This window comes from Gossypium hirsutum, chromosome A08 (genome assembly GCF_007990345.1).
Source record: "Gossypium hirsutum isolate 1008001.06 chromosome A08, Gossypium_hirsutum_v2.1, whole genome shotgun sequence".
In the NCBI taxonomy this organism is placed as follows: domain Eukaryota; kingdom Viridiplantae; phylum Streptophyta; class Magnoliopsida; order Malvales; family Malvaceae; genus Gossypium; species Gossypium hirsutum.
Window position 1 is genome coordinate 7,250,036 of NC_053431.1, and position 19,930 is coordinate 7,269,965.

The 19,930-nt window shown below is 36.0% G+C and overlaps 5 protein-coding genes across 5 annotated transcripts; 3 read left to right on the plus strand and 2 right to left on the minus strand.

The window, feature by feature from the left end:
* Nucleotides 1-4,995: 4,995 nt before the first annotated feature.
* On the plus strand, nt 4,996-6,772 carry LOC107950215 (40S ribosomal protein S27-2). Its single transcript, XM_016885034.2, has 5 exons — nt 4,996-5,117; nt 5,254-5,355; nt 5,453-5,481; nt 6,012-6,175; nt 6,431-6,772. Exons 1-4 carry the CDS (start codon nt 5,115-5,117, stop codon nt 6,136-6,138), a joined length of 261 nt encoding a protein of 86 aa, XP_016740523.1. The 5' UTR covers nt 4,996-5,114; the 3' UTR covers nt 6,139-6,175; nt 6,431-6,772.
* A 491-nt stretch (nt 6,773-7,263) lies between these two features.
* LOC107950258 (oxygen-dependent coproporphyrinogen-III oxidase, chloroplastic) lies at nt 7,264-11,538 on the plus strand. Its single transcript, XM_041075776.1, has 8 exons — nt 7,264-8,497; nt 8,592-8,667; nt 9,129-9,223; nt 9,722-9,805; nt 10,576-10,663; nt 10,766-10,890; nt 10,987-11,085; nt 11,216-11,538. The coding sequence occupies exons 1-8, from the start codon at nt 7,940-7,942 to the stop codon at nt 11,282-11,284; spliced, it is 1,194 nt and encodes a 397-aa protein (XP_040931710.1). The 5' UTR covers nt 7,264-7,939; the 3' UTR covers nt 11,285-11,538.
* Nucleotides 11,539-11,567: 29 nt separating this feature from the next.
* On the minus strand, nt 11,568-13,583 carry LOC107950225 (ATPase WRNIP1). Its single transcript, XM_041075774.1, has one exon. The coding sequence runs from the start codon at nt 13,581-13,583 to the stop codon at nt 11,892-11,894; it is 1,692 nt and encodes a 563-aa protein (XP_040931708.1). The 3' UTR covers nt 11,568-11,891.
* Nucleotides 13,584-13,789: 206 nt separating this feature from the next.
* Nucleotides 13,790-18,327, plus strand: LOC107950237 (RCC1 domain-containing protein RUG3, mitochondrial). Its single transcript, XM_016885051.2, has 6 exons — nt 13,790-14,313; nt 15,343-15,482; nt 16,416-16,610; nt 17,210-17,338; nt 17,420-17,575; nt 17,882-18,327. The coding sequence occupies exons 1-6, from the start codon at nt 13,790-13,792 to the stop codon at nt 18,073-18,075; spliced, it is 1,338 nt and encodes a 445-aa protein (XP_016740540.1). The 3' UTR covers nt 18,076-18,327.
* On the minus strand, nt 17,739-19,360 carry LOC107950246 (zinc transporter 1). The gene has a single exon (XM_016885062.2). It carries the CDS (start codon nt 19,130-19,132, stop codon nt 18,296-18,298), a length of 837 nt encoding a protein of 278 aa, XP_016740551.1. The 5' UTR covers nt 19,133-19,360; the 3' UTR covers nt 17,739-18,295.
* Between the last annotated feature and the right edge of the window lie 570 nt (nt 19,361-19,930).

The following is a 19,930-nucleotide window of genomic DNA, read 5'->3' on the forward strand; positions in this document are numbered from 1 at the left end:
TTTGGCTAGCCAGTCATCGACAAAACTTTTCTGTCAAAGCGAGAAACTCCAGCTTTAAATATTGGCATGACCAGTCCAGTAGCCGGATGTTTCTCTCCTACTCGTCGAAGAACAAAGTTGATTGAGCTCAATGAATCTGATTCCACCTCTAAGCTAGTCTTATGCCGTGATATAAGCCCAACAATCCAACAAACTCTATGTTGCAGTTATCATGATTGCTGCCAAAACCCACAATCTAATTACCATGTCAATCTCGTATTACTTCGGAACCAACTCGATGTTAGTCTTTTTTTCCTTTGTGAAGTGGCAAAAGTTGTTAATGTATGATCAATAGCGGCAAAAGACATGAAAATTACATTGTCTTTTTTCTTCTTCTTTTTTAATTGTGAATTACTTTTAGTTTAATCTATTCATTTAATGTATTTTCCTTTATTTTGATGTTTCGGGTATTTTTGAATTGTATTTAAATGAAAAATAAAGTAAAACCATTATGAAATTGAATGAAAGTTTTGATAACGTGTTAATTGCTTTGAGAAATTGAGGGTTTCCACAATTTTGGCATGTTTTGCCAAGGAAAATAAAAAATGGAAGTTAATTTGATTGGAAAAAATTGTGAAAATGATTATGTTACTTTTTTTTTATGATCGCCAGTTTCTTTTTCTTTTTCTTTTAGATAGAAAGTAAATAATTCACATGTTTCTACTTATTCAATGGAAAATTTTCTTATTTTCTCATGGTCATATGAAACAAATTTAATATTCATAATTTTGATTGAGTTTTAGTTTAGTTGACATCGACATTGTTGTCAGTGCAAGAGGACGTGAGTTCGAGTGCGCTAAAGTGCATGATTCTCTTATTTAAGGGTTGAGGAAGAGCTATAAGTAGTTTTAGGCATTGTATCAAAAAATAAAGATTAGGAATTTTGATGCTACACTCATATGAAAGGAAATAAATAAATAAGTAAACTAATATTCATAATCGTCATTTATTGTCTTCAATTGTTTACTTTCAAAATTAAAAGAGATTAAATTGCTCTATCTTTAGGGATGATTTACTCAATATTCATCTTTAGGGCTGATTACTCAATATCAAATTTAAGAGAGACAGAAGACATATTTTTATTAAAATTGGTTAGACACTATTAGGATGTTATGTGACATGTTTTGGTTTGGTTTTGAAGTGTTTTGAACAAGGTTTCAAGCTATCAATATGCATTGTTGAGGTTACCTTAATGTTTGGTTTAATTCAATCACCTAAATGACATATTTTGTGCCACATGGTTGGGTTATACCACCGTGTGTCACACATAGACTAATGACACGAAACACGATTTATGATTGTCACATGGGTTGGCCACACACCCGTGTAAGCATTGTAGCTTGGGTAAGCTAGATTTTCACACGGTCACAGCTAGTTCACGGCCCAACCACACCGCCGTGTGACTTTTGTTGAATTTTTGCACTTTGATTCACACGACATTAGTGAGTTACACAGCCTGCATACACGGCCGTGTGACTCCAATGTTACACAATTTCAATTTGTCACACGGCTATGTGACCCATGTTTTGCACTTTTGTCTTTCTTTAGTGAAAAGTTTTAAATCATTCTTTGTTTGATTCTGAGTTGATTTCAGAGCTTTCATAAGCTCGATTTAAGCCCGACCTTGTATGTAAAGCATGATTTGTATGATATATATGTGATTTAATGATTGTTTTAAAAAAATATTTAAATTCGTATGTTCCTATTCTGTTAATTGTTGTAGTATCCCGTAACCCGATTTTGACGACAAAGACGGGTGATGGGTGTTCATCATATAGTTTGTACCCAAACTTATCATGACTGTAACCAATGAAGATACATTGTCGAGTCTTGACATTCAATTTAGATTTCTCATCTTTCGAAACATGAACAAATGCCTTGCAATCGAGCAAGTACAGCTGATCATATGACACATCTTTATCAAACCAAACATTATCTGGTACATCACCTTGCAAAGGAACACTAGGAGACAGATTAATCACATGTACAACTGTAGACAAAGATTTAGCCCAAAAAGATCTAGAAAACTTTACATCTGAAACCAAACATCTGACTCTCTTAATCAATGTTTGGTTCATTCTCTCGGCCAACCCATTCAACTATGGAGTCTTCGACGGTGCCTTCTGATGTTTGGTTCCCTGTAAACAACAATAAACATCAAATGGCCTTATATACTCACCACTATTATCATTACAATTTCACTTCAACTTCTTCCTAATCTCTCTCTCAAATGAAGCTTGAAATTGCTTAAATACATCAAGTACATGGTCCTTTCTTTTCAAAACACCCAAAGCTTCCACAAAAAATTATCAATAGAAGTCACAAAGTAAAGTGCACCACCATGTGACCTAACCTTTAACGGACCACAAACATCAGAATGAACCAACTTTACCAAATCTGACTTTCTCGAAAGAGGATGAACTTAAATGAAACACTTCTTAGCTTTCCAATTAGACAAAGAATATAATTCTTCAGTGTAGCATTCTTCAAACCCAAAACTTGATTCTTCTTGACCAAACAATTAAGCCCCTTATTGCTCATGTGACTAAGTCGCCTATGCCACAACTCTATTGAGTCATCATCTTCTATCACATTCACGATGCCTTGAGAAGTCGAAGCCTGCATCAAATACAAGTTAGAACTCTTCTTCCCTCAAGCCACAACTAAGGAACCTTTAGTCAATTTCCATTGGCCTTCATTAAAAGTGTTACAAAAACTATCATCATCAAGCTTTCCTATAAAAATTAAATTCAAACAAATATTTGATGCATGCCTGACATCTTTAAGTGTCAACTTGGTTCCATTGTTAGTGACTAAACTAATATCTCTCATGCCAACAACTTGTACAAAGTCGTCATTACCCATCTTCAACACCCGAAAATCATGGGAAGCATAAGATGTAAATAACCCTTTCCATTACGTAACATGAAGCAAAACACTGATGTCTATCACTCAATTAGTCTCATCATATGCTAGGTTGATCAAATTCTCATCACAAAGGAATAATTCCTCGACTTGCGTTGGCTTTTGTCTCTACCCTTTCCACCTTTGTCTTTGTCCTCCCCCTATTTTTGGTAACTAGAACCTTAGACTGTGATGAAGAACCTTGAGACCTTCTTCTCACCTCTTCATTCAACATACCACTCTTATCAATTTCCAATGTCATAATACACTTCGGAGTCGCATTACTGAGCAAAACTCGAAATGTTTCCCAAGAGTTTGATAGAGTAGCAAGAAACCAAAGCTCCATAATCTTATCATCAAATTTAATTCCCATACCAAGTAGTTGAACCAACAAGCTTTAAAACTCATTCAAGTTGTACGCTATAGAAGTGCACACCTTATACCCGACCCAGTTGTTGAATCTCAATAAAATAATAATTTATTAAACTTTATAAAATAATTTGATAATTATGGCAAATCCAATAACACAATATATCAACAATCAATACAAATCAACCACAATATCACAAGAAAAAACAATAAATCGAGATACAATTTTACGTGGAAAACCCCTTTAAAGCAAGGGTAAAAACAATAGGACTTTGAAAATCCACAAAAAGTTCCAGTATAATCAAAGTCTTGCTACAATATCACAATCAAGTCAAATAAAGAGTATACAACTCATACAAGGCTATTAATAAATAATCTCAAGCAAACTTTAAGAGGAGATAAAATCACAAAAAATAGGTTGACTTTGAAAGTCGAAAACCTGAAGCTATAGTACTCGAAACAAAAATTAGACAGTACACTTTACAAATCTTTGAGTCTACTAGCTACCGTAAAAGAATAACTTTAATGGACACCAAACGAACCTCCAATTGAATAAAATATGAAAATTGGTCTGTAGAAAAGAAACTATTTTTCTCTTCCACTTTTCTTTCTTTTTCATTGACTGACGACACAAACTTTTCACCATAAAAAAAGTTGTTGTTGCCACAGTACTTGTATATATATGTAAGGCACACAAATAGATGGGCTCCCACTGCCTAACAGTTCTATGTTGGCTACTTTTGCCGCCTTATAAAAATAACATTGTTAGCTTATTGGGGTAACTTGTATGTCGTTTGCCAATTTTGGGTACCACACTAAACAAAAAAAAAGTTAGAGACCAAATTAAGGAAAATTGTCAAATTTGTGATGATGATTTCTTTTATCATCATTCAACGACTATCAGGAACTAAAGTCCTCACATTCAGCTTGATGTTGGACTATCGCCACAAAAGGTGGCTTTGGTGTAACATTTCCTCCTCCACTATTAAGGAATGTGTCGATGGGAAACGCTTTCTAATATAGTCATATTTACCACCTGTAAAGAAAATACTTGGAAGGCATTCACATTCAACACATTGGACCTTATTTTTAGTTTTAATATTTGAAAATAATGGTAGGTGTAGATTAGCACAAACAACCATCCTTACAAACCTACCTCTTATTCCATTATTTGCATTACAATCAATCTTAATAACTTGACCTATAGTGCTCCTAATGATTCTAAGAAACTCTTTTTATACATTACACTCGACGAACTTGGTAGTCTAATCCAGACAACCACATTATGCTAATGATCCTGTATTGTAGAAAAGGATGGTGTCTATGTTTGCAAATTAATTATTGTTCAAATACTACTCACAGACCATCAACCAGAACTTTCAGATAATCATTCTCATCCTAAAATTTAACTAAATAGTAATCGCTCTTCAGACCCAATAAATGTCAGTTTACTCTTACCCGTTAATGCCAGTCCAAGTAAACGCCACATTGTTGATGGCATCAACAAAAAGTATCATGTGTTGTGTAGCAATTGAATACCTAATTATTTTAACATTGTTACAAAAATTGGACTGAACCTTGTGAGAGAGTGTAACTTTAGGTACCAAAAGTAAACTTAAAAAAAGGTTAAATACCAAAGTGGAAAATGAAAAATAACTTGAGGGCTAAATCGTGAATAAAAATTAAATTAAAAGGGCCAACAAACAAAACCCTAAAACCCAAACTTAGAGATCCTTCTCTTCAAGCTTGTTTTCAATTCAAAGGCCAAAAAGCCGCAGGCAAAACCCTTTTCCACTGCAACCATGGTAAATTTCTAATCGTCGTTTCCTCTTTCATGCTTGATGCCCGATATTTACAGTTGCATTCATTTTCAGGCTCTTTTTGTAATATTGTTCATTTAGTAAAATCTGAATCGTGCCGTTGTGTTCTGTGCGATTTTAGGTTTTGCAAAACGACATTGATTTGTTGAATCCGCCAGCTGAGCTCGAGAAAAAGAAGCACAAGCTCAAGCGTCTCGTTCAATCCCCCAATTCATTCTTCATGGTAGTTAACCTACCTTTCCTTGCTTTCGTATTCTGATTTGTTGTATATGGTGGATTATTATTTTATTTTATTTTATTTTTTTTGCTGAATCTCAAAGGATGTGAAATGCCAAGGCTGCTTCAACATGTAAGTTCACATTTGATTTTAGAATTTCGATTTTTTTTTAAAACTCATGCTAATGATTTAGGTTTGTTTAACAACTTGTGAATTATCATTCTTAGTAAAAGATTAATAGTGTTAAGTTTGGTTCAATATATCTTTAAATTTAGATAACCAATAAAAAATTTGTTTGAACCATGAAAAATACTAGATATATGCTTTTGAGATTTGAACGTTTTACCATTTGCTTTATATTAAAATCCATATTGTTTAGCTAAATGTATATTTATATATATCAAGTTCAATTAGCCTCACTGCTTGAATCAATGATTTTGAATTCTCACCGGTTTAATTTCTGATTTGGTTTTTTTACAAATTGCAATGGTTGCAATGACATCCTTCAAAGTGAACCGGTTTGATTTCTGATTTGGTTTTTTTACAAATTGCAATGGTTCAATGACATCCTTCAAAGTGAAGTGTATAGAATTGAAATTTGTGCAGGGTATTTGGGGTTCTTATTCTTATGGGTTATGCTTGTGTGTTTTGTTGATTGGCAGAACGACAGTATTTAGCCATTCTCAAACAGTGGTGGTGTGCGGTAATTGCCAGACTGTTCTATGCCAGCCAACTGGTGGTCGAGCTAGACTCACCGAAGGTTGCTCTTTCAGGAAAAAGGGTGACTAATTCTCGCAGTCTGACGTAGGAAGACGAGTTTTGATTTGTATGTTTCTTCCCTTCTCTTGATGTGTTAAATTGGTCTTCAATTAAGTAGCAATGTCAATGATTTAGAAATGACCATATTGGTTTTTAATGAATGCATTGAGTTCTACATTTGGTCCATTCTCTTTACTGGTTTAAGGCAGAAATTTCCATCTTTTCTTTCAAGCATTCGTATCTAACTTGAACTCTAGATCCCAAATCCTAAACTTATTGAAAGTCAGAGATTAGTGAAAAACATTTTGTATTTTGGGTGCAGGTGAATCTTCGATAATGTGATGTTAATTGGAGCAATGTTTCTCAGTTTGAAAATGCCATCTTGCAAAGGTTAACCTGCAAAGAAGTTACATCTAGAGGCGATGACTGTTAAGTGGGGTTTTAGTGAGTTATCATTTCCTTGAGAATCAAGTAATCTATTTCGAAACTTTTAACCGTAATAGTTTTCGCTGTTAGCACAATTTTAGCACTTTACTTGGTGTTTTAAACGCATCGAATGATGCATTTTTTTTGCCCTCTGTTGTGTTGTTTGTTATTTTTTATATTGTGAGGCCTTGGTCGAATTAAACAGATACTTGGTAATACACATCGGAAGGTGGTGCTATTCATCTGTGTCATTTCTCCGAAAATTATTTAAATTTGTTATTAACTTAACATTTAAATATTTTATGAATGATTTGAGGTCCGAGCTTAGGGCTTGGTCCGAGTGTGACTCGAATTGTTAAAAAAAAAACAACTATACCATAGCCTGATCAAAGGAGAGATTGGCTTTTATTCGCTTAACTCGTAGTGAGTTTAGTAAAATTTGAATATGATATGTTTAATAAATGTGCAACACATTTATAAGAAATTTTGAAAAAAAAAGGATGAGAGAATCTATAAAATCAAGCATTGTGGTATTAGGGTTTGAGTTTGATTTTTTTTTTTCATTTTGATACTTATTTATTCAAGAAAAAAAATGCTTTGTATCGATTAAAAAAAAGATAATTTTTACGATTATATTTATGTTATGTTCAAATGCCATTTATAAAGTAATGGAAGAATTTAAAAATAAATTAGAGAGGCATCATTTTTATTACATTATTCCAATTGTTAGATTAACTTGATGATAAACTTTAGTCAATTAAGAAGTCATCATCGAAAATTCTAAGAGACCAATCCTATCAATGATGTATAAAATGTTAAGTCTTAGATGACTTGTCATTTTCATCAACATCTCAAATTTCAATTTTACGAATACTATATTTACTTTATTACTTTAAACTAAAATAGAGTGAATAAGAATGAAATTACAAAAGAATAGAGTGAATAAGAATGACGATAGTTTTTAAAGAAAACTAGAGAATATTGTTGAAAAAGTTATGACCATCAATCAACATGAAAACCGACATTTTTGCTAGCAAAGTTAAGATTTGATTTAGAATTTTTAGAAAACAATAATAAGTTTTGAATGATAGTTACTAAATCAATTAACTAAAATTACATTATGTTTTTTTTAAGCATTATATGAAAATAATAAGTTAGATTATGAAAAAAAATAAAAAATTAAAATTCAGTTGGTAAAGGTTATATTAAAGGGAAAAAATGGATGATGCTATAGAGGTAAAAACCAAGGAATAGAGTGAGAGTAGTGGGGTGATCGACGATCCTTACCTTATCACACCTATTTTCTCTCTCCCCAATCCTTTCGTCATCTTCCTTTCGCTATAAATCAAAGCAAAACACTATTATAGGAGCTCAAAATCTCAATTTGTCTCCATTTTTATTTGCAATGCCACCACCAACAGCTGCCCTCTCTGTTCCTTCATCTTCTTCTCCATCTCTCTTCCCCCTTTCTTCCTTCTCTTCCTCCAATAATCCCCATGTCAGCAGCTTCTGCCCCGCCCCCACCGCTCTCCCCAAATTCCCTTCCCTCTCCAAGCCCAAAACCCCTCTTCGCAACCTCACCCCTCTCTCCGCCGTTTCCATCGAGAAAGAAACCCTCATCTCCGAGCGCCCCCACACTTTCCTCCGTGAAGCCGACGGAGGAGATGACGGTTCCGTCAGGTCTCGCTTCCAGCGCATGATATTGGAGGCCCAGGAAAGCGTGTGCTCTGCCCTCGAGGCTGTTGACGGAGCTGGCAAGTTCAAGGAAGACGCTTGGACGAGGCCCGGTGGCGGTGGGGGTATTAGTAGGGTGTTGCAAGACGGTGCTGTTTTTGAAAAGGCTGGTGTTAATATCTCCATTGTTTATGGTGTTATGCCCCCTGAAGCTTATCGAGCTGCCAAGGCTGCTGCCGATGATCAGAAGCCCGGTCCCATTCCTTTTTTCGCAGCAGGAATCAGCTCGGTAATTCATTGTTTCCCATTTTATTATCTTGAATTTTGGTCAATTCCATTGAAAGATCCAAATGTGATAATACAGTATTTCGGTGTTTTTTCAGGTTTTGCATCCAAAGAACCCGTTTGCTCCTACATTGCATTTTAATTATAGATATTTCGAAACTGATGCTCCTAAAGGTACTTAATTTATCCATTATTATTTCCTGTTGTTGCTACTGCTGCTGAAATGGTAGTTTAGAAGGATATGAATGCATTTCTTTTCATTGGCAATTCAGTAGCAATGAATATATGCTTTATAGTTTGCTTTCTTACCTGTTCTTCACAAACAAAAAGAGGGATAGTTTGTTGATGAAATTATTAAATTTGCGTTACTTACCTCAGTTGCTTTCACTGTACATTGTTATTGTGCATAGCATTAGTCTTTTTCGTGCATTCAGACTCTTCATTTTTATTAAAGTATTCCTGTTCAACACCCGTGCCCAAGACTTATTCAGACATGGGTCCAAAGACCCTCCAAATACAAGCAAATCTTTGAAAGAATCGAACATGCTTGTGTTAAAGACATATCTGAGTCTGACACTCACATTAGAGTCCAAGTAACATGGGTTTATTTTGCGACTCGTCTTTGAAATGTGCAGATGCTCCTGGAGCACCTAGGCAATGGTGGTTTGGTGGTGGAACTGATTTGACTCCAGCTTACATCTTTGAGGAGGATGTCAAGCACTTCCATTCAGTAAGTTGGATTTTTCTTTCTTTCTTATGCCCTTTTTCTTCTTTAATTCTACCCCCAGTAAAGCTTGAAATATCTGCATTTAGCAGGATTGAGAGACCAAGGAGGTTCACGAGTTAAATTAGTTCAAATATTGGTGGTTTCCATTTGATAAAGTAAAATTTGAAGAAATTCAAATATTTGAATAGAACCTTTTTATTTGAACATCTTACTAAATATTGTTTACAGATTTACTGGAAAGCACATTGATGAAATCCTTTAAAGTGTAGTAACTTCTGTTCCTTTTTAGGTTTTAGTATAACTTGGTACGTCAATTGGAGACTAACGTTTCTAGTACCATTGGATTGCACATGCCAATCTTAAAGGATAACCTGCAAAATTTTTATTCCTATTGCAGTAGATATGTATGTAGAGATCATTAATTCTAGCTTGTAAAATATTATTTGGACAATGAAATATGTTTCTGGATGTTCTTTTGCTAATATTGGCTTTCATTTTTAGATACAAAAAAAGGCCTGTGACAAGTTTGATCCATCCTTTTATCCTCGATTCAAGAAATGGTGCGATGACTATTTTTACATTAAGGTATGGTTTTACCAGATCTTTTCAGTGTCATACATAATGTTCCATAATTTATTTTCCCCAGTTTTAGAGTTTTATAGCATTTGAATTAACAAACATAGAAAATATTCCCAGTCAATGCGTGACACTGTGATTATTGCTTTTTCATTTTTGCTCCATGATAATATTACTAATTATGTTTCATATTGGGGAAAGAGTCTTAAGAGTGTTGTGTCACAAACAGTGTAATGGTTATCACTATTGTCAAGGCATGCACCTAGGTGCTAGGATGCAGTGCAAACCAACTGAAGCACCTTCCATCAATTGGGTGAGATCATCCGAGATTAGGCACACTCCTTTTGCACTAAGCATGTTTTTCTTTTTAAGGTGAATGGTGCCCAACAAGCTTAGCTTGACTTATATGCCTCTTTGGATTCCTTAGTTTGTAATCTTTTATTACCTATATTTTTAATATGTGCTATATTGGGAAGAATAAAAAATTGGGGTATTATACTTAATGGACAACGTTTTTTTTTTTTTGGTGAAATTGAAATGATTTGGTAACTATGAAACAGTCATCTACATTAAAGATAAAGTGGGTGTTATTTGAATTGGAAGCTTGGTGGTTTTTTCACTAACATCAGTAGCTTGTTTGGTGATCATAAATGTTCTAAGGGCTTTCTTTATATATAATTATTTCCTCTTGTTGACAATTCTCATAATTTTACCTTTTTCTCCATTTAATTATGAATTTAATTATTAAACTTTATGTTTACTTTTAATGCTATATGCAGCATCGAGGTGAAAGACGAGGGCTCGGGGGAATATTTTTTGATGATCTAAATGACTATGATCAAGAGATGCTTCTTTCATTTGCCACTGGTAATTCCTCAAGACAGATTAATTTTGAGTGTTCCCCACCTAAAGGAAGCAACTCTAGTGGATTTGTGTTTTTTAATGTACTAATTTACTATCAATTTGCAGAATGTGCGAATTCTGTGGTTCCTGCATACATACCAATCATAGAGAAAAGGAAGGATACACCATTCAATGAGAGCCAAAAAGCATGGCAACAGTTGCGAAGGGGCCGCTATGTAGAATTCAACTTGGTATTGAACTGATCAATAACTAAACTAGAGAGATTGGAAATCTTAAATTTCTCTTAAAATATGGGCTTTAAATTATATTTCATTTGTTAATGGAAGGTCTATGATCGAGGTACTACATTCGGACTGAAAACTGGAGGTCGAATTGAAAGTATTCTTGTTTCTCTTCCTTTATCTGCACGATGGGAATATGATCATGTAAGCTTCCTTCACTTTTCCGTCCAAGTTAAAAAAAAATTGACATAGTTCTTTGTAAATATTCACTGTGATATATTACCAAGAAAGTGTAACTTATAATAGAGGGTCTTTTTCTTTGTATGACATACAGAAACCAGAAGAGGGAAGTGAAGAGTGGAAACTGTTAGATGCTTGCATCAATCCTAAGGAATGGATCTGATACTTCTGGTCGAGTTTCTTTCAATCCTTTCGAAAATTCCCATTGGTTCCTTTATTTTTAAGATGCTCTCCTTTTAGGGAGTTCCTTCTTGCAGTAGTAGTTGTAAGTTTTAGCTTCATGGATTTGTTGTATTAATGTAAATCACGTGAATGTAATTAGATGCCCTATAATACGCATTGCTTAGAGTTAAGAGGTCTAACAGTTGCTAATGGATTGTGTATCTGTTAACATATTTGTGTACTTTTTTGGCCTCACATCTTTGTGTTATTAAAGTGAGAGGATCTTTTCATAAGGCTCCATCACTTTCATTAATAATTATCAATCTATCACTGTCCAACATTATATGCAGGATTATAGATCCATCAATATTAACGACGGACACATAGCAGTTAATAGCTTTATCAACAAAAGGTTGGTTGACTACTTCGTTGTAAAGTCAACTATGTCTAGTACTAGTAAAAAAAAAGATGATCCAAGATAATATACCATATTTCTGAACTTTCTTTCACCTATAGAAAGGCATATCCACAAAAACTTCGATGAACAGTGAAGATTACCGAATTCAAAAAGAATTTCCCTGAACTCCCCAAACACGATGGCATGACTCTTATTGTTGTGTTGAATTTTGATCTGGCCAATCGAAGAACTTGTACCCGAGAAGTGAAGGTGGTAGATATGACTGAGTTGAAGATGATGGGTTATCAGGGGGATATATATAATCCTTTCCATATCCAAGTTCCTTCATAAGTTTGGTTGGTGCATTCCTTAAATGAAGCGGCACTCCCTCATTCTGTCCTACAGATTCCCGAACAACCTTCTGTGCAGCTCCGATGGCTCGATACACGGAGATAGACTTAGGAGCCAAAGCCAAGTAAGCAGCACATTGTGCAAGAATCACATTGCACTCGGGCATGCCCAAGAAATGACAAGCTTGATAGCAGGCAACAGCTTGGTTTAGGGCTAATGGATCAGCCAACCCAACATCCTCACTGGCAAACCTTATTAGTCTTCGTGCAATGTATAGAGGCTCTTCACCTCCTTCCAGCATTCTTGCCAACCAATAGATCGCTGCATCCGCATCGCTTCCTCGCATCGACTTGTGGAAGGCACTGATCAAATTGTAATGCTCTTCCCCTGCTTTGTCATATGCAAGATGCTTGCATTGGAGAGCTTCTTTAACATCATCCACTGTAACAACTGCTTCAAATGAACCATTTTGTTCTAGTTGATTATCAGCCACTCGAGCAGCCGCCGTGGTGGCAGAGATTTCCAAAGCATTCAATGCCACACGAGCATCACCATCACAATTCATGGACAAAAATTCAATAGCATCATCCTTAACATCGACCCTCATGCCTACGCTCTGAGACAATCCCTTCTCATTATCATTAACTGATCTCTTCAAAAGAGTTTCAATATGATGGGGTTTTAAAGGATTCAATGTAAGAACCCTACACCTAGACAACAATGGTGTAATCAAATGAAACGAAGGGTTCTCAGTGGTTGCCCCCATAAACACAATGCTTCCATCTTCAATCACAGGCAAGAAAGAATCCTGTTGTGATTTATTAAACCTATGAACTTCATCAACAAAAAGCACAGTCCTCTTATTATTCTTAACCCTCATTTTCCTAGCTTCCTCAACAGCATCTCTAACATCCTTAACCCCACAAGTAACAGCAGATAAAGATACGAATCGATACATAGACCGGTCTTGAGCCGAGTTAACAATGGATTTAGCAATGGAAGTCTTACCAGTACCAGGAGGACCCCAGAAAATAATGGAAGGGATTCTATTGCGATCAATAGCAGAATGGAGAAGAGAATTGTTACACAGAATGTGTTCTTGACCAACAACTTCGAAAACAGTACGAGGACGCATCCGTTCCGACAAAGGCTCATGGGTTCGATCGGTTTTGCCTAGTTGAATGGTGGGTTTGGGATGTTGCAACTTTTGACGTTTGTTATGGAGCGGAGATGGGGTGGTGGAATCATCATCTGGGTCGTGTTCGGGTATAGTATGGATGCTTGGGGCGGTGGCAGTGGGTTCAGGAGATGAAGGGGAAGTGGAAAGCTTGGTGTGAAGATGGAAGAAGCGGTCGAGTTTTGGTTGAAAGGGAGGAGGAGAGGGGTAGGGGTTTGGGTTCTGGTTCTGGTTCTGGTTCGGGTTTGGATTGGAGGATTTGTGGGAAAGGATCCATTCGGTGGCTTTGAGGGTGGATTTGCCGCCGGTGGCCGCTAGAGCCTGTGCTGCTAATTCACTTGAGAACCCCATGCTTAAGAGCTGCTCCATCTCCATCGGAATCCGGCACAGCAATAGAACTGTAAAAATAAAAGGAACCCTTTTGAACGAGTGAAATAAATCTATTTATCTTCATTTGTAGAATACAATAGGCACTAGCTAGGCCCCAAGTCAGCCTCCTCCCATTTCCCTATTGGCTCGAGGCTCTTTTTATTTATTTGTATTTAATTGCGAGTGCAGACTGAGACTGGGCCTAAAGAGTGATGGCACACCGCCTTTCAAGTCCTCTCTACCGCCGCCGCCTCTCTTCTTCATTTAGCACCGCCACCAAAGACAAAGTTCCTCTTCTTTACAAAAGCCCAGAGATCAACGAAGACAACGGAAATGAAGCCGTGACACTCCAAGTCCTTTCATGGGGCAGGGGAGCATCAGGCCAACTAGGTGGTGGCATTGAAGAAATCAGAATATACCCATCTCCAGTAGCCAATCTCCTCTTACCGCGTGCTTCCTTTTCCCTCTCCCCAACCCCAGGCAAAACCCAAAACCAAAATCAAAAGGATCAAACTTTGCACTCGGTTGGGATATCATGCGGGTTGTTCCATTCGGGTTTGGTTGTCGGCGGCAAGTTGTGGATGTGGGGCAAAGGTGATGGAGGTCGTCTCGGTTTTGGTCATGAAAATCCTGCTTTTGTGCCTACTTTGAACCCTCACTTGGATTCTGTTTCCTTTGTCGCTCTTGGTGGTCTTCATTCTGTGGTTCTAACTTCTAAAGGCGAGGTCTTTACTTGGTCAGTTCTCTTCGTCTTCCTTGATGTTGATCCAATTCTAGCTATTATCCTTGATATAAAGAACTTTGCTCCGTGTTATTTTCTCCTTTGAGTGATTTTTGATAATTAGTCAGCTGAACATACAGTTGACTAGATACCAGAAACTAAGTTTATAACATTATATGAGAATTCAAGTTGATATTCAAAAAGCTTATTCAGGATAACAGAAGAAAAATGATAGTGGAAGTGGAGCCTTTTTCTATGGTTATAGCCTTAGCGTTATAGGTCAGTGGAAGGAGTTAAATCTATTGGAGAGGAAACATGGGATTGAGGAGATAGATAAATGAAAGATAGGTAGAGACTACGTGAGCTCTAGTTTTGATGATTGAATGTATGAATGTTACTTCAATGTATGTTAAATATAGAAGGTTTATATGGATCAATGAGGTCAAACATCTTTTTCAAGATCAAGCTCAAGATTTCTTATACTACTGCACCAGAGATGTGTGATTAACGAATACCCATTAGAATGTTTTATATCAGAATTCACATATTAGAGATATAAAATTGAAGCTTTTAAGTAAACTAAATGATTTATAATCATTAATCCTACTGCATGAATTTTGGATTTTCATTTGTTTTTTGTACACTTTTTATTCTTTTTCCCTTTTAAATAAGTTATAGAGTGAGAGAGTTAGATAAGGAAAATAGATGTTATTTTGAGATCTGTATCCTGGAAATTATTTGGGTAAAAGCTGACCATGATTAGGGACTTTGTGGTAGAGGCCGTCCTTACCTCTCATCTGACAAGTGTGTTGGAGAGGTGGAGGAGGAAGACAGTTCAAGCTAGTTCTTTGTAGATGTTCTTTTTTTTTTTTTTATTTGATTAACTATCAACTGAATCCTCTTTATAGGATAGAAGTGGTGAAACTTTTTTCTTAATTAGCTGTCTATTAAGTTACAAGTCTGTGGTACTCTTGCTTCAGTTGAATTGTTTTTGGCCAAAACCATTAGTACAAACTATTTCTCTTCTTAAAATGAAGTCTGCAGGGGTTATGGGGGTTTTGGTGCACTTGGACATCGCGTTTATCATAGAGAACTCGTCCCAAGATTGGTAGAAGGCAACTGGAGTAGAAATATACGACATATCGCAACTAGTGGGACACATACTGCTGCCATCACTGAATCAGGTTTTCAATGTTGTCAATCATCATAATATAGACCTCGATTGCCTTTACCTGTGATCTTGCTTTATGAAACTCATGTCAATGATTAACTTTTGTCATTTTAATGAATCATGGTACGTAAAGCCCCTGTGCTTAGAATGTGGAAACAATTAAGAAATAAATTGAACCTGAATGTATGTTCTCAAAAGACAAAGATACTTAATGCAACCTCAATACTTATTACATTTCTAGTTTATCATCGACTTTTTGGAAGAAAATCATCAACTTTTTGGAAGAAAATTTGCCTCAAGCCATAGTATCAGATTTGATTTTTTACAAACCTGGGTAATTTGAATGCAATGCAATATATAATTTTTCAGGCATCATACAGCTTATGCTCTGCTTTCTTTTTGTGTATCTTTGTATGTTCAATAAATTGTTTAATAAACGAAGGTGAACTTTCTGAACCATCAAACTGCAACACTAGTCTGTAAAATAACTTCTGACATGCTCGGTACTTCCATTTCCCTGTATGTGGAATCTCTCTTGTCGTCAGATATGAAAACTGATAAAAGAAGTACATTCAGAACGGAGAAGATTATAATACTTGCTATTTAGCACATGGATAACATGCCCTGCAGCATTTTTGTCTGTACAGAAGGTAAAATATAGTAGAAAGGAGAAGGGAAGAGTGTATTGATGGCAGAAGGGCTTGGTTTAGTTAATGATAACCATAAATTGAAACTTTGAAGAAGAATGCAGCAAACAATGGGAAATCGAAGGAGAATCGTGTACCTTAATGTATGCTGAAAAATTAACAAATTGGTGTTATTAACAGGTTTTAGATATCATGCTATCTGTCATATGTGCTCATTTCTCACATTATAGGTGGTCATCTTCGTATATATGTTTTGTTCCTTTGCCTGATCTGAATACAGCTGTTATTCGTTGAATTAGGAGACTTGTACACTTGGGGCCGAGAGGAAGGGGATGGTAGATTAGGTCTTGGTCCTGGTCGGGGCCCAAATGAGGGAGGTGGACTTAGTATCCCATCCAAAGTGAAAGAATTACCTACTCCTGTTGCTGCAGTTTCTTGTGGTGGTTTCTTCACAATGGCATTGACAGAGGATGGACAACTTTGGAATTGGGGTGGTAAGATCTCTCTACCTGTCTATATATTTTACATTTCGTTATATCGTTCCTATGGGTATTTAGTTATTTTTTATCCAAAAGATAGATTAGAAAGATAGTTAGTATCTAATGTCTACTGAGACAAACACTAATTAAGGAGCAAAACGTAGCCAAAATATAATACCACGACTTTAAATATTTTCTGAAACTTGTACTCTTGTTTGCCAAGCATACTACATGGACAGGCAACATGGTTAGCTTGAAACTAGGAATTAGGATCAACAAGGTGTGAGTTATGGTTATAGTAGAGCATGGGGAAAAATATGGTTACTGCATACTGAAAACTGAAATCTTACAGTACTGGAACATGTAGTGAGCCTGTTGAGGATGGCTTGAGGATTAAAGAGCTTGGTTTAGTTGAATTCATCAATTTACTTCCTTATCCTGCTTTTTTTTCATTTGATCTTTTTAGTTTGTGGTGAAGATATCTTATATTGATTTCCTGCGACTTGATTTTTATTTGTTTGTTTTGACTATTTTCATTTTATCTATTTCACGATGAATCACCTTCCTGGAATAGTTTGCTCAATCCTATCTATATATTTTTTATGTTTACTCAGCAAACTCTAACTATGAGCTTGGAAGAGGTGATAAGGTTGGTGGTTGGAAACCGAAACCAATTCCCAGCCTTGAAAGTACTCATATCGTTCAGATAGCAAGTGGTGGATATCATTCTCTTGCATTAACAGGTAAAACTAGTGCCACATGTCCTTTTTTTTCCTTTTGTTGGTATACTATAATTATTGATTATTCCTTCTGTATTATTTTAGATGAAGGTAAAGTACTTTCATGGGGCCATGGGGGACATGGTCAGTTGGGCCATTCTTCTATACAAAATCAAAAAGTTCCTGCAACAATTGAAGCTTTGGCTGATAAACGTGTTGTCTATATCGCCTGTGGAGGTTCATCTTCGGCAGCTATAACCGGTATGTTATGTATATGTCTTTGGTAAATATTGTGTATTAGATAGCTCAAGCTTGTAGTTTCAATCATATAACAATTTAGCCATGAAAAGTGTCCACCCTTTTATATCTTTCATATTTATGCAGTCAGAAATAATGTCAGCTCTTAAGTAAATCTATTCCAGTATGAAATATTCAAATATACGACTTTTTTGCTCAGCAATATAAACTAGTTTCATAGCTTTCTCGGACCTAGGTTCTGTACATAGCCCTAACAATCAACAACTGAGCTTGTATGTGCATTTTACTGATATTTTTGGTTCTGAACAGATGAAGGGAAGTTATACATGTGGGGGAATGCAAAAGATCAACAACTGGGAGTTCCTGGATTACGAGAGGTTCAAGCAAGTCCTGTTGAAGTCAATTTTCTAATGGAGGACGACGGATTGGGAACCCATAACGTGCTATCCGTTGCAGTCGGTGCATGCCATGCCATGTGTTTAGTCTCGAGATCACGTTGTTAACGATGATGTGATAAAACAAATTCACATACGAAACTTTAACAATAGGGTCTGCAATTTTGTTTTGAAGGACACAATGAGTTCCAAGGTTGAGTCCATGGCGAAGTGATTCCCAATGAGGGTAGGCAAACAGCATTAAAGAAGCTAACATTAATCTCCATTGTTACATATTTAAGCCTTCTGAGATTTGCTGCCTACTCGATTTAATAATAAAATAACAAAATCAACATCGAGCCTTGAATCTTGGCTGCAAAATGCATCCACCGAGTCCCATGCCTTGAAAGAACTGATGAAAAGTGAGTGCAGCCGTCAATAGTTTTATAGTCTTAGGAAGTTTCGAAGCACCCAAAAATGTCCCTATTATCACAGAGTGCATCACTATTCTCAATTCCAAAACCTGTGATACTAGGTATCGAAGAAGCTGAGTTGAAATCGAAATTGAACTTGCATGAGTATGAACATGTACAGCATCTATTTCATTTTCCTCTGTGCTCTTCTCTTGGTCGCCATGGGCCTGTTGGGTGATATTTCGGTGAGACTTGGTGTAATGAGAAGTAGCAAACGTATCTACCAACAACGTAGTAATCGGACAAACGAGAAACTTCCACCAAGGGTTTTCATCGAGGCAATGAGATGTGAAGTTCTCGGTAGCATCGGGTAGAACATGGATAAACCTAGAGAGCAATATGACGCATGCCGCAAACGCTTTGATGACGAAGAAAACGTCCTTTTCGAGATATAAAGCAAGGATAGTTTTTCCTAGTAGCGGAAAACAAACACCGATGGCTGAGGCTACAAGAATGGAAACTATAGCGGCCATCTTGTACTTCAAAGCGAGTGCCTTGTTTCGATCTTCATTCTCGAGTTCGCATGTGCAGTCTCCTCGTACCAGTGGAGGAAACAAGATGGAAAAGGGAGAAAATGTGTTGAGCTGGGGTTGGTTGAATTTGATCATGGTTGGGACATTGTGAGCATGAAGCATGAAAAGTAAAAGGGATTGCTTACAACGCCCCACTATAAATAACACTTCCTCTTTTACTTTCCCTTCAATCCCTTTCATAGTTTCCCAACCATATCAAATTCAACCAAGCCCACTCTTCACATTTCTTTCCTTTTTTTTAATCTTGTTTTCTCCCTTGGTATGAGGAGATTACCCAGTGAACTTGAGAACGAAGATCGGAGCACGCCACTAACTTTGAAGTACAAGGTGGCCGCTATAGTTTCGATTCGTATAGCTGCATTTGGAGGGGGTACTAGTCCACCTCCCTCATTTGTTGGCTCAACTTCACACCAACACTGCCACTTATAAGATTGATCATGCAAACTCAACTTCACACCTAATTCAACTGATAAAACTACCAATTCTTAATTTAATAATAAAATAATAGAATCAACAATAAAAAAAACCAAATAAATAATAGTAATCATTTTATAAATTATAACAATAAATTTAAATATTTAAACTAGCTAAATTTCGATTTAAATGACTTTAATCATTTTTCTACTTGGTTCAATTAAGTATTTTACTAGTTCAACCCTTCTTTAGTTTAATGATATCAATTGAGCCAATTTTTTCGATACTATCAAGAACATATCAAGAACATGGAACTTTTTAAGAGAATTTTTTATTTTAACATCGCATCCTTACTTTTATAACAATATTAAACTTAAAAATATGATGAAACCTTGAAATTCATACATTGTTCTCGTGATTTCAAACATTAACTTGATTCTCTCTCTTCCAATTCTATCTTTCTTGAATCCAAATTAATATTCATGTTCACCATGGTCTTCTTATCATTTTTCCCTCTTGGTGGCTATGAAAATTCTTTTGATTTCTAGATGAAAATAATAAATT

Excerpts from the sequence above, each read along its gene's own strand:
- LOC107950258 (XM_041075776.1), top strand. The coding sequence starts at position 7,940 with ATGCCACCACCAACAGCTGCCCTCTCTGTTCCTTCATCTTCTTCTCCA. Across the intron at positions 8,668-9,128 it reads CGAAACTGATGCTCCTAAAG|ATGCTCCTGGAGCACCTAGG; the intron begins GTACTTAATTTA and ends TGAAATGTGCAG. Across the intron at positions 9,224-9,721 it reads ATGTCAAGCACTTCCATTCA|ATACAAAAAAAGGCCTGTGA; the intron begins GTAAGTTGGATT and ends TTTCATTTTTAG.
- LOC107950246 (XM_016885062.2), bottom strand. The coding sequence starts at position 19,132 with ATGAAAGGGATTGAAGGGAAAGTAAAAGAGGAAGTGTTATTTATAGTG.
- LOC107950225 (XM_041075774.1), bottom strand. The coding sequence starts at position 13,583 with ATGGAGATGGAGCAGCTCTTAAGCATGGGGTTCTCAAGTGAATTAGCA.
- LOC107950237 (XM_016885051.2), top strand. The coding sequence starts at position 13,790 with ATGGCACACCGCCTTTCAAGTCCTCTCTACCGCCGCCGCCTCTCTTCT. Across the intron at positions 14,314-15,342 it reads AAAGGCGAGGTCTTTACTTG|GGGTTATGGGGGTTTTGGTG; the intron begins GTCAGTTCTCTT and ends TGAAGTCTGCAG. Across the intron at positions 17,576-17,881 it reads ATCTTCGGCAGCTATAACCG|ATGAAGGGAAGTTATACATG; the intron begins GTATGTTATGTA and ends GGTTCTGAACAG.
- LOC107950215 (XM_016885034.2), top strand. Across the intron at positions 5,356-5,452 it reads CCCCCAATTCATTCTTCATG|GATGTGAAATGCCAAGGCTG; the intron begins GTAGTTAACCTA and ends TGAATCTCAAAG. Across the intron at positions 5,482-6,011 it reads TGCCAAGGCTGCTTCAACAT|AACGACAGTATTTAGCCATT; the intron begins GTAAGTTCACAT and ends GTTGATTGGCAG.